Consider the following 13558-nt stretch of genomic DNA (forward strand, 5'->3'; position numbering starts at 1 on the left):
CTACAGCTGCCATCCTACTACTGTAGCTACTATAAAATGATTAATTCAGTTGAGCAATAATCCAAGTTTGACATACTTAGAGTCACCGTAGCTTTACCTGTGTCATCAAGTTAATCCGTTTACTTCACACCACATTTACATCATGTATATGTAATACAGGTAAACACCAAAAAAATCATGTTTTCATCCTCATGCATGAAATACAGCAACTGCTCTCCCAAACACGCATCATCTCAACACTATATCCCTAGATGAAAACACAGAAGTGACGCAATTGTGTGCCATTGAAACTTGATCAAATTGCAGCTAGCCAATTGCTACTTTCTAGTGAGTGCAGCCAGTGTTGCAGCTAGCCTAGTGTACCTAGCGCTTCCAGTGAGCGCAGCCTGTGTTGCAGCTAGCCTAGCATGCCTAGCACTACCAGTGAGTCCAGCCTGTGTTGCAGCTAGCCTAGTGTGCGCAGCCTGTGTTGCAGCTAGCCTAGGGTGCCTAGCGCTTCCAGTGAGTGCAGCCTATTGAACATGCTAATTATCCTTCTCACAGCTCTTCTGCTTACTTGATTTTAGAGTGATAAAAATGAGGCAGAATCGGCTTACCTCCGTAAAGCACCGCAATTAATTGTAATCTAGTTTAATAAGAGGCCCACTTTAGCTTGCTAATGTGGCTAATTGTAGCCACACAGGAAGTGCTATTGACTGAATGGTTGCCATTAGACATGATGAAGGCACTGATGTGTGAATACCTCAGCCCACAATATACACACATATCTCTCTCAACTGCTATATGCAGACAGAAAAACACAGGTGCGTGCGCACACACACACAAACAAACACACACAAGCAAACACCCACAAAGGCAGACCACAGCAAAGAGATTTGTTGTGGTGGCTGCATGCCAAAGTTGTTTGACTGTAGCAACTGGTTGAGGTGTTTATTCTTTAGAAAGGCGAGGAGAAAAGGGCGAAGATGGAAATGTTTCTGCACAGAGACACAAGACAAGTACTCATTAAATCAGTAGAAGGAACAGTACAACAGTAAACAACCTATATTTATTGTATCAAAAGCTCCAGATGGTAAAACAGTACAGCAGTACAGCAAACCATTTCATGGTGACATAACATTCCTCAAGTGTATTAGAAATAAGCAGTACATGTAGGGACTCATGTTATAAGTAAACAATTTAGATAAGACATTGCTTCGAGTATCAGTTGACTCTTAAAGTAGGCCTATAGACATATAAATACTTGGGAAGATGAATCTTTGAGTCTGGTGCTAGCTCAGCTAAAGGGAGTGGAGTACTGCAACAGTCTGTTGGTCCTCTCAGGTTCTGTATCTATAGTGAGCCTGGTTAATCCTAGCCAGGTTTGACAGTAGAGAGACTTGGAGAGGCTGGAAGAGACCCACTTCCTACACAGCTGCTTTACCCCACAGGCCCAGGTGACCCACTTGCTTACACCATCTACAAATCTGCTGCTGGCCAATAGCTGTCTGCCTGTCTGTCTGCCTGAACCCAGAATCAGCCATTTACACCCATCAACACTGTTCCAACACTGCTGAAATAGGAGGGGACTAGCTGGCCTTGTAACTAGTTGTGTCCCTGAAACTCATAGGCTACAGAAACATTGGCTGCTATTCAACTCTCATGTCAAGCAGCTCAAATGCTTGGGAGTGCTTCACAAAAGGACTGGGAGCTCTGCTAGCAAAAGCGTTGTTATCATATCAACCTAGCTAATGACATCAAATCAGCAGCAGTCAACTGTCAAGGTGGCAATTTAAGAAGTAACGAAATGGTACCCTACGCCACTCTAGCATGTGTAAGCAAGTGCAACACTTGACATCCTTCCAGTCAGACCAAACCATCCACGATAAGCCAATTTATTTCTTGGTAGCATTTTTGTCAAAACAAGGCTGATTTGGTCATTTCTCTTTAAATAACATTTGACAGAAAGTCAATGGCAGTCATGGATTTGGGATATTCTCCCTTTCAGTGACAAGAAAAGGAACGACAGGTTGAAGTTGTACTAAGTAAACCTCATTGACAGAACAAGCCTACCTTTTGTGGGTTCTGTGCGCTTGGGTAGATCCAGCGTATCGTAGTTTTTGTCATTCTCGCCGTTTTTTCTGGCTGGATAGAGCCAGAGAGAACATATATAAATGCCACATTCAGAGACAACCTGACAGAGTTCACTGACAATGTCCGAGAGACGATGCAGGACCACACACACACGCGCAGATGAACACACACACGCATGCATGCACAGACACACGCACACAGAAACATGCATCACTGCACACACAAGTCTAGTAGCAGCCCTTCCCAGAGATGGCAGGTGGGAATCCCCTTTAATAATGCAGGGAGGGTAATGGAGCCAGGTGACTACAGAAGGGCCAGCTAATGAACCTCTCTCCATCAATATCCTCAACAGGGAGGGGACATGCCTATGTCACTATGTGAGATTCAACCTTTAACAATTCAAACAGAACTTACCAGCAGGATGAGGGGAAACTGCACTGCAGTCTAAAGCTGGGACTAAAAACTAGAGCCCAAGTTCTTTTTCACTACCCAGACTTACCCGTCTTACCTGGCCCTCCCCTACCTCTACCCCCGAGATTAGGCTAGGTTTGGATTACTAACACCATGACGTTGGGGGGCATGATGAAAGAGGAAGAACTACAGTAAGGGTGCAGCAATTAAAGGGTGGAAACACGTGAAGTCCTTCAAACTTTTTGGAGGAGACCCAAACTGCTAATGCTACAGTAGCTATAAGGGAAGGGGTGAGAGGGTGTGCTGAGTCAAGACATGAGGACACTCACCTTGATTAAACCATTCCTCTATAGTTAGCCAAGGAAGCAGCAGCAATGCCAAAAACACAAGCAGGGAGAAGAGAAGAGTAAATGATAAAATAGGTTGTGAGGATTAGAGGTGACAATAACAAGTAAACACTTCAGTCAACTTGGGGCTGTACATTTGAGAGAGAGAGAGAGAGAGAGAGAGAGAGAGAGAGAGAGAGAGAGAGAGAGAGAGAGAGATGAGAGAGAGAGAGAGAGAGAGAGAGAGGGTGTAAGTTAGAAAGAAAGCAAGGGAGGGAAAGGAGAAATAGAGGCAGTAGTGCTGAGCGATTAGTGCTTTTCTTTGTCGGTTCAGTTTCGGTTAGTCTTACAAAACTACCACAGTTTACGATTTCGGTTTCAATTATTCTTTTAAACATTATATGCATTATGAAATAATGACATTACACTTATTTTTGAGCTTTTTAATGGAAGTTCCACAGCCAAAAATATTGAACATTCAATTGCCAAAACATAGAAAATATTCCCTTCTCTGTCAGGTCCACATTGGGTAGACATCAATGGAAAAATTGGAAATGACTATGAAATAATATAATATTTCAGTTGTGTATATTACTTTGTTTTTATTTTATAATTGTATTATTTGTAAATCCTTAAAGTCATCATCTCATCTGTGTTTAAGCAGTAGCAGCCAAACAACCAGACAACGTAACCTCTGTACTCCCCATACTGTTCTGTCTTTAGTCATCTTATTTAGCTAGGCTAGCTGCAGAGCTGTCTGACGAAATCCAGAAATGACCAGAAAGGTGAGATTTTATCCTTTCTTGGAGTAATCCGCATTACTACTCATTGTTTATGGCACTCTCATGACAAATAATTACTTTTGGGAATTACGTAGATTACATTTTCCATTACATTTAGTTACAGTTAACTGGTTTTAATCGCTCAGCACTAAGAGGCAGAGGGAAAGAAAGAGAGCAAGAGAGAGAGTGGGAGAATATAAGGAAAGAAACAAGTATATAAGTTAAAAGGAGACAAGCGGAGAGTAAATCCCATTAGCACTCCACAGGTATTCTTTTGGGACAGTGTTCAAAGAGGCTGTGGTGTCAGTGTGCTCGGCTCATTATAGAGAAAGAAGTGTGTGGTCTAACTTTAGCATCCATTTGTGTTCCAAAAGTCCTCAGAAGAATAGTAAAACAAGGAAAATTTGGGGACATTTCGTCGGTATTTTAGGCTTAGGGGTTAGGGTTACGGTTAGGGTTACGGTTAGGGTTAGGATTAGGAATTAGGGTTAGGTTTAGTTTTAGGGTTAGGGGTTTGGGGTTAAGGTTAGGGAAAAAATAATTTTGGATGGGACTACATTTTTTGGTCCCCACGTGGATAGTAAAACCAATGTGCGTGTGTGTATCACTACACTGTAGTGCCACAAACGAGGAGAGAGAGGGTCAGTCACTGCCACACAAGGCACTAAGCCAGCCACACATAACAGCACAGGAATACAGGAATCAAGAATAAAAAGACAAACGCAAAAAGCAACCATTAGCATTCACTAAATAAGTTGGCCTGAAGCGTCTGTTCATGGTAATGGCTTTAATGGCAAGTGTCAGAATTCGGGGGGGTAATTTAGAGCGTTTATCATGTAACTAATTGCTGGGAAAGACTGTGTTGTCTAAACAGCTCTCCTGAAAGATCTGACTCCCCTTCCAGCACTCATGCTGGTTTTATAGGGCCATGTTTAGCTTTTTTAATGTAGGCTCTCTCTCCTTCAAAGTACACCTCCAGGGCCTGTGAAGGCTAAACACACCTCATTAACTGCTATGTACAATAGAAGCCGACTGGCTAATTCGCTTGAGATTGCCATCTATGATATTAATCTGTAAACACACACACTTTTAGACACATGCTCCAGTGCTTTCTTGGCCTCTAAATCAGTGACGTCCTCCTTTGGACCCCGAGGGGTGAAAGGTCAGTGAAATTGGGTGTCACATCATTGGCTAAGTTATTAATTTCCATCATGATTTGTTGTGGGAGAGGGAGCTCTGCTTGTTGTTCAGCGATTAGTCAGCCAGTGATTGAGAGGTAGCAAATATACGAATTACATTCTGTATCTGTTTAGGACCAGAGGTAGCCTATACTAAATACTGTAACTGTCTAGGGAGAAACAGCTCTGGGCTAAATTAGGTAAATAGAGCTTTAAAGAGCTGAAAAACTGTGTGATAGGCCTGGATACATACAGTTAACTATACAAACGGACATGTCCCATTTTGCAAATAGCATACAGGTTTAGATTCCATTGTAACTGAATGCCAGATAAGGAGAAAAGTGAGAACTTTTTCTGTATTGTTGTTAATAGGTACTTCCTACAGATCAGCCATCACTGGCGGTCCATGGAAGAGACTCGTTTTGGGACTGGGTCTACATTTTGAAGCTGGGCCTACGTTTTGAAGCTGGGCCTACATTTTGGGACTGGGCCTATGTCTTGGGACTGGGCCTATGTCTCGCCAGTCTCCCTCTGTTTTGTCCTCTTACCTTTGGCCTTCTTCCCTCCAAAGCAGCCTGCGTCATCCTTCTTCTTCCTCTGAGGGCCCGCAGAGCCCGGGGCCTGCAGAACGTACGGGTCTGTGAACTTCTCTGCCCCTGGGATCTCTTTGTGAACATGGTAAGACAGGTTCCTCATGATACACACACAGTTCTCCACAGACTGGTGGGGGGGATAGAGGTAGAGGGAGGGACAATGTCAATTCAACCTATACAGATTGATCAAGCAATATCATATGAAAGGAACTGGTTATTTGCTAGGAAATTAGATAGAGAACAGCAAAACTCAGCAGTTAAGAGATCTGCATCCACGGTATTAAATGTCTCCTATGAATATAGAACATATTGACAATGCAGATATAGCAATATCGGTCGTTTTGGAGGCTCACCTTGTTGTCCATGTCTTTCTTGCCCACAGCTGACTGCAGGGCGTGCAGCAGAGCATCCACAAGCCCCTCACACTCCCTTAGTCTGCGCCTTGCCTCAGCCCCGTCCGAACTCACATTCCTGGGGTAGAGAAGGCAGAGAGACAGGGAGGTTAAAGAGACAGAGATTCACAGGTCAGAGACACAGAAAACAACCACATGTTTTAAAGACCAAAAGCATTTCATTAAAAAGCCTCAAGAATATAAACAGATTGGTAGACTTGCAAATGGTACTTGCGGATTCTTCATTCCAAATCAGACTAATGTAAATTGAACAAAAATATAAACACAACATGCAACAACAAATATTTTACTGAGTTACAGTTCATATAATAAAATCAGTCCATTAAAATAAATAAATTAGGCCTTCATCTAGGGATTTCACATGACTGGGAATACAGATTTGCATCTGTTGGTCACAGATACCTTAAAAAAAAGGTAGAGGCAAGGAACAGAAAACCAGTCAGTATCTGGTGTGACCACCATTTGCATCATGCAGCACGACACATCTCCTTCGCATAGGGTTGATCAGGTTGTTGATTGTGGTCTGTGGAATGTTGTCCCACTCCATATCAAATCAAATCGTATTGGTCAAATACACATCGTTAGCAGATGTTAATGCGAGTGTAGTGAAATGCTTGTGCTTCTAGTTCCGACAGTGCAGTAATATCTAACAAGTAATTTAACAACGCTCCAACAACTACCTAATACACACAAATCTAAAGGGAGGAAAAGAATATGTACATATAAATATATGGATGAGCGGCATAGGCATGGTGCAATAGATGGTATAAAGTACATTATATACATACGAGATGAGTAATGTGAGATATGTTAACATTATTAAAGTGGCATTGTTTAAAGTGACTAGTGATCCATTTATTAAAGTGGCCAGTGATATGAGTCTCTATGGAGGCAGCAGCCTCTCTGAATTAGTGATTGCTGTTTAGCAGTCTGATGGCCTTGAGATAGAAGCTGTTTTTCAGTTTCTCTGTCCCAGCTTTGATCACCTGTACTGACCTCGCCTTCTGGATGGTAGCGGGGTGAACAGGCAGTGGCTCGGGTGGTTATTGTCCTTGATTATCTTTTTGGCCTTCCTGTGACATCGGGTGCTGTAGGTGTCTTGGAGGACAGGTAGTCTGCCCCCGGTAATGCGGTGTGCAGACCCTCTGGAGAGCCTTGCGGTTGAGGGCGGTGCAGTTGCCGTACCAGGCGGTGATATAGCCCGACAGGATGCTCTCGATTGTGCATCTGTAAAAGTTTGTCAGGGTTTCAGGTGACAAGCCAAATTTCTTCAGCCTCCTGAGGTTGAAGAGGCACTATTGCACCTTCTTCACCACACTGTCTGTGTGGGTGGACCATTCCTGAAGTACACCATCATCTGCTTTGTTTTGTTGACGTTGAGTGAGAGGTTGTTTTCCCGACACCACACTCCGAGTGCCCTCACGTCCTCCCTGTAGGCTGCCTCGTCGTTGTTGGTAATCAAGCCCACTACTGTTGTGTCGTCTGCAAACTTGATGATTGAGTTGGAGGCGTGTACGGCCACGCAGTCATGGGTCAACAGGGGGTACAGGAGGGGGCTGAGAACGCACCCTTGTGGGGCCCCAGTGTTGAGGGTCAGCAAAGTCGAGATGTTGTTTCCTACCTTCACCACCTGGGGGCGGCCCGTCAGAAAGTCCAGTACCCAATTGCACAGGGCGGGGTTGAGACCCAGGGCCTCCAGCTTGATGATGAGCTTGGAGGGTACTATGGTGTTGAATGCTGAGCTGTAGTCAATGAACAGCATTCTTACATAGGTATTCCTTTTGTCCAGATGGGATAGGGCTGTGTGCAGTGTGATGACGATTGCATCGTCTGTGGACCTGTTGGGGCGGTATGCAAACTGAAGTGGGTCTAGGGTGGCAGGTAATGTGGTGGTGATATGATCCTTGACTAGTCTCTCAAAGCACTTCATGATGACAGAAATGAGTGCTACGGGGCGGTAGTCATTTAGTTCAGTTATCTTTGCCTTCTTGGGTACAGGAACAATGGTGGCCATCAGCAGACTGGGATAGGGAGCGATTGAATATGTCCGTAAACACACCAGCCAGCTGGTCTGTGCATGCTCTGAGGATGTGGCTAGGGATGCCGTCTGGGCCAGCAGCCTTGCGAGGGTTAACATCTTTAAATGTCTTACTCACCTCGGCCACGGAGAAGGAGGGGGGGTCCTTGTTAGCAGGCTGCGACGGTGGCACTGTATTATCCTCAAAGCGGGCAAAGAAGGTGTTTAATTTGTCTGGAAGCTAGATGTCGATGCCGCCATCCATCCACAGTTTCTGGTTAGGGTATGTTTTAATAGTCACAGTGGGTACAACATCTCCAACACACTTCCTTATAAACTCACTCAATGAATCAGTGTATAGATCGATGTTATTCTCTGAGGCTGCTCAGAACATTTCCCAGTCCGCATAATCCAAACAATCTTGAAGCATGGATTCCGATTGGTCAGACCAGCAAGCGTTGAATGGTTCTAGTCACAGGTACATCCTGTTTGAGTTTCTGTCTATAAGACGGTAGGAGCAAGATGGAGTCGTGGTCAGATTTGCCAAAGGGAGGGTGAGGGAGGGCCTTGTATGCATCATGGAAGTTAGAGTAGCAGTGATCCAGTGTATTGCCTGCGCGAGTGCTGCAATAAATATGTTGATAGAATTTAGGTAGACTTGTTCTCAAATTTGCATTGTTAAAATCCACAGCTACAATAAATGCAGCCTCAGGATATATGGTTTCCAATTTACAGAGAGTTCAGTGAAGTTCCTTCAGGGCCATCGTGGTGTCTGCTTGAGGGGGTTTATACACAGCCATGACGATAACTGACAAGAATTCTCTTGGGAGATAATATGGCCGGCATTTGATTGTAAATAATTCTAGGTCGCGTGAGCAGAAGGTCTTGAGTTCCTCTATGTTGTTGAGATTACACCCTGAGTCGTTAATCATGAAGCATACACCCCCATCCTTCTTCTTCCCAGAGAGGTTTTTATCTCTATCGGCGTGACGCATGAAGAAGCCTGGTGGCTGAACCGACTCCGACAACGTATCTCGAGAGAGTTATGTTTCCGTGAAACAGAGAATGTTACAATCTCTGATGTCTCTCTGGAAGGCAACCCTTGCTCTAATTTCATCTACCTTTTGTCAAGAGACTGGACATTGGCGAGTAGTATACTCAGAAGTGGTGGGCGGTGTGCACTCCTACGGAGCCTGACCAGGAAGCCGCTCCGTCTGCGGCGACGTTGTTTTGGGTAGGCTTCGAGGATTAGATCCACTGTCCTGGGTAGTGGTCCGAACAAAGGATCCACTTTGGGAAAGTCGTATTCCTGGTCGTAATGTTGGTAAGTTGACGTCACTCTTATATCCAATAGTTTTTTCCGGGCTGTATCTAATAACGCTTAAGATTTTCTGGGCTAACAATGTAAAAAACAATATACTGCATAGTTTACTAAGGACTCGAAGCGAGGCGGCCATCTCTGTCGTCGCCATCTTAATTCCTCTTCAATGGCTGTGCGAAGTTGCTGGATATTGTCGGGAACTGGAACACGCCGCCATACACGTCGATCCAGAGCATCCCAAACGCGCTCAATGGGTGACATGTCTGGTGAGTATGCAGCCCATGGAAGAACTGGGACATTTTCAGCTTCCAGGAATTGTGTACAAATTCTTGCGACATGGGGCCATGCATTATCATGCTGAAACATGAGGTGATGGCGGCAGATGAATGGCATGACAATGGGCTTCAGGATCTTGTCACGGTATCTCTATGCATTCAAATTGCCATCGATAAAATGCTGTTGTGTTAGTTGTCCGTAGATTATGCCTGCCCATACCATAACCCCACCGCCACCATGGCGCACTCGTTGACGTCAGCAAACCACTCGCCCCCACACGACGCCATACAAGTGGACTTTGGTTGTGCGGCTGGATGGATGTACTGCCAAATTCTCTAAAACGACATTGGAGGCGGCTTATGTTCGAGAAATTAATATTCAATTCTCTGGCAACAGCTCTGGTGGACATTCCTGCAGTCCGTATGCCAATGCACGCTCCCTCAAAATTTGAGACATCTGTGACATTGTGTTGTGTGACAAAACTGCACATTTTAGAGACTCTTTTATTGTCCACAGCACAAGGTGCACCTATGTAATGATTGTGTTTTTTAATCAGCTTCTTGATATGCCACACCTGTCAGGTGGATGGATTATCTTGGCAAAGGATAAATGCTCACTAACAGGGCCAGTAAACAAATTTGTGCACGAAGTTTGAGAGAAATATGTTTTTTGTGCATATGAAACATTTCTGGGATCTTTTATTTCAGCTCATAAAACATGGGACGAACACTTTACATGTTGGTTTATAGTTTTGTTCCGTGTAGTTTGAGTGAATACAACCTGCAAAGAGGCTCTGTATAGGCCTTTTCAGAGAGTTTAGTTGTGGAGAGAGAGCAGAAGCTGCCAGGCTCGCTGGGGACTTCATTTAAGAATGTTCCCTTTCTGTGCCATATAATCACATTACCAACCACCCAGCAAGTCCTGGAGGAGGATGCCTGCCACCACTGTGGAGGGGTTGAGGGGGGCAGTCAAAGCCTTGTGCCCTGCCAGCATGACACACACACACACACACACAGTCATACTTGCAATCAGTCTCTGGGGCAGACTCCATTCATCTCAGGTAGAGCCTGGGCCATTACACACTTTGGCCTAATTAAAACTAATCTATGGTAGAGAAGCAGACAGCGCAGACCATCTGGGCCTCTATTCCCAAGTCATAAAACATCCCTTTTGGCCCAGAGAAATCACTTCCACCCATAACGGCCACCAAGGTGCATCCAACAGGGATTGATTTGAAGGAAGAGTTGTGTGTGTGGTTGTTTGTGTGCGCTTACAGTAGGTGTATGTTTGGGCCGACATACAAAGTGGGATACGTGTTTTTTATTGGCAGGCATTTTATTGTTGCTTTTTCTAGAAAGTACATCTATTGTGGGTGTCAATTTGTGCATGTGTGTGTGTTTCAATGTCAATCTGTATGTGTGAGGGTGTGTGTGAGAGAGAATGTGTGTGAGGGTGTGTGAGAGAGTGTGTGTGTCTGTGTGTCCATTGTGTGGCCCGTATATCAACTGCCCGGTCCCAGGGGTTAGTCATGGTGACATGTGGCCATAAAGGGACAATAGGCTGTCCTCTGGGAGTGGGTCAGAGAGAGACAGCCTCCCTGGTGGAGACTGATGAAGTGTCCTGACCTCTGGCACCACCATGTCCCTCATCACAAGGTCATAATATATATAAAAATACAGTGGGTATAATAAGTATTCACCCCCCTTGGATTTCTTCACGCTTTATTGTGTTTCAGAGAGGGATTCAAATGACATTTTTTTCAATGATCTACACAAAATACTCTAATGTCACGGTGGAAGAACAAGTATATATTTTTTAAGATGAATGAAAAATAAAACACTAATATACTGTACCTTGATTAAATAAGTATTCGCCCCCACTGAGTCAATACATGTTATAATCACCTTTGGCAGCGATTACAGCTGTGAGTCTATCTGGGCAAGTCTCTAAGAGTTTTGGAACACTTGGATTGTGCAATATTTGCCCGTTATTCTTTTCAAAAGTCAGATTTTGAGGATCATTGCTAGACAGATATGTTCAATTATTGCCATAGATTTTCAAGCAGATTTGAGTCAAACCTGTAACTTGGCCACTCAGGAACATTCACTATCTTCTTGGTAAGCAGCTCCAATATACATTTGGCCTTGTGTTGTAGGTTATTGTTTTCCTGCTGAAAGGTGAATTCCTCTCCCAGTGTCTTAAAGGTGAAACAGGTTTTCCTTTAGGATTTGCATGTGCTTAGCTCCATAACTTTTTATCCTGAAAAACTCCCCACTCTACCATGATGCAGCCACCACCATGCTTGAAAATAAGAAAGTATTTACTCAGTGATGTGTAGTTGGATTTGCCCCAAACACAAGGCTTTGCTTTTAGGCCAAAAAGTCTATTCCTTTGCTGTGGTTTTTTGCAGTATTACTTTAGTACCTTGTTGCATACATGATGTATGTTTTGGAATGTTTATATTCTGTATATTTGTATTCTTCTTTTTGCTCTGTCATTTAGGTAAATATTGTGGAGTCACTACAACATTGTTCATCCATTCTCAGTTTTCTCCTATCATAGTCATTGAATTGTTTTAAAATCACCAATGGCCTCATGATGACATCACTGAGCAGTTTCCTTCCTGTCCTGCAGCTCAGTTAAGAAGGACGACTGTATCTTCAATGTGTCTGGGTGGTTTAATACATCATCCACAGCACAATTATTAACCTGACCATCCTTAAAAGAGACATTCAATGTCTGATTTCTTATTGTCACCGATTTACCAATCACTGCCCTCCTTTTTGAGGCTTTTGAAAAGTTCCCTGGTCTTTGTAGTTGAATCTGTGATTGAAATTCAATACTTGAACAGATGTTGTATTTATAGGGGACAGATGAAGGGGTAGTCATTCAAAAATCATGTCAACCCCTATTATTTCACACAGAGTAAGTCCTGGTAACTTATTATGTGATTTGTTAAGCAAACTTTTATTCCTGAACTAATTTAGGCTTTTTTAAACAAAGGAGGTGAATACTTATGACTATATTTTAGTAAATTTGTAAAAATGTGAAATATTTTATTTTCACTTTGACATTATGAAGTATTTTGTGTAGATCAATAACAAACAATCACAATTAAATATATTTCAATCCCACTTTGTAACACAACAAAATTTGAAAAAATACAAGTGGGGTGAATACTTATGATTCCCACTGTATAGGCCATTTAGCAGACGCTTTTATCAAAAAAGACTTTTGGGTGGTCCTGGGAATTTAACCCACTATCCTGGCTTTTCAAGAGCCATGCTCTACCAACTAAGCTACAGAAGACCACAGCTTAAAGAACTCACTCTCTCTCACACACACATACATACATGTACATTCATGCACAAACACAGTCTTCAAGAGGCAGGAATATTCACACCCTCATCCTCCCAAAAGGAAATAATATGCCAAAAAGCATATAGAGGTTATAGTGACCTAAGCAGCAAATGTGCAGTTCTGTCAAGGCACGAGTAAACACAATCTCCCATACATCAGCAGATCTCCACACAAATCTGCTTCTGCCTCTGGCCAGCTTACTAGGCAACAGAGAGTGTCATTGGTTACAGTTGCCATGGAGATGTACTCGACAGTAGGTAGAGAGAGAGAGAGAGAGAGAGAGAGAGAGAGAGAGAGAGAGAGAGAGAGAGAGAGAGAGAGAGAGAGAGAGAGAGAGAGAGAGAGAGAGAGAGAGAGAGAGCGGGAGCAAGAGCGAGAGCGAGAGCGAGAGATAGACAGAGAGAGAGAGAGAGAGAGAACCAAAACAGAAGAATGGGTTAATCTGGAATGGGTTACATTTGACCAAAACAGCAGGGGGTTGGTAGAAAGTGTTGACTTGGATCCTGACCAACAGACTGCACTGACTGCTGAGCTGAGCTGCAGTGGATTAGGGACTGTGGGTTGGCTTCGATGGGGCTGGGGCAACATACAGTATAGCTGGTACAGAGGATATCTTTTGGTGCTTCACTAGGGTGGTATACTGCCAAAACACAAGGCCCAAGTCACGACAGGAGACGAGAGAAAGAGGGAAAAAATACTAGGTAGTTGTCTGAAGTTTGGCAAAATGGACACTGGTAGAGAAGTCATAGCCAATATAAAGATATTGTAGCTTCTACATCTTTATTAGAAACACTAAAGGACCCCATAG

The 13558-nt window shown here is 43.6% G+C and overlaps 1 protein-coding gene across 1 annotated transcript in view; it reads right to left on the reverse strand.

Annotated features, from left to right (window-relative positions):
• Nucleotides 1-13558, reverse strand: part of LOC120063257 (armadillo repeat protein deleted in velo-cardio-facial syndrome homolog) — a 155271-nt gene that overhangs the window by 37966 nt on the left and 103747 nt on the right. The window contains exons 6-8 of the mRNA XM_039013516.1: nucleotides 5717-5834; nucleotides 5319-5490; nucleotides 2053-2124 (exon numbers count right to left, since the gene is read on the reverse strand). Coding sequence (XP_038869444.1) covers nucleotides 2053-2124; nucleotides 5319-5490; nucleotides 5717-5834 — 362 coding nt within the window. The remainder of the gene's footprint in view (nucleotides 1-2052; nucleotides 2125-5318; nucleotides 5491-5716; nucleotides 5835-13558) is intronic.

Source organism: Salvelinus namaycush, chromosome 18 (genome assembly GCF_016432855.1).
Source record: "Salvelinus namaycush isolate Seneca chromosome 18, SaNama_1.0, whole genome shotgun sequence".
In the NCBI taxonomy this organism is placed as follows: Eukaryota; Metazoa; Chordata; class Actinopteri; order Salmoniformes; family Salmonidae; genus Salvelinus; species Salvelinus namaycush.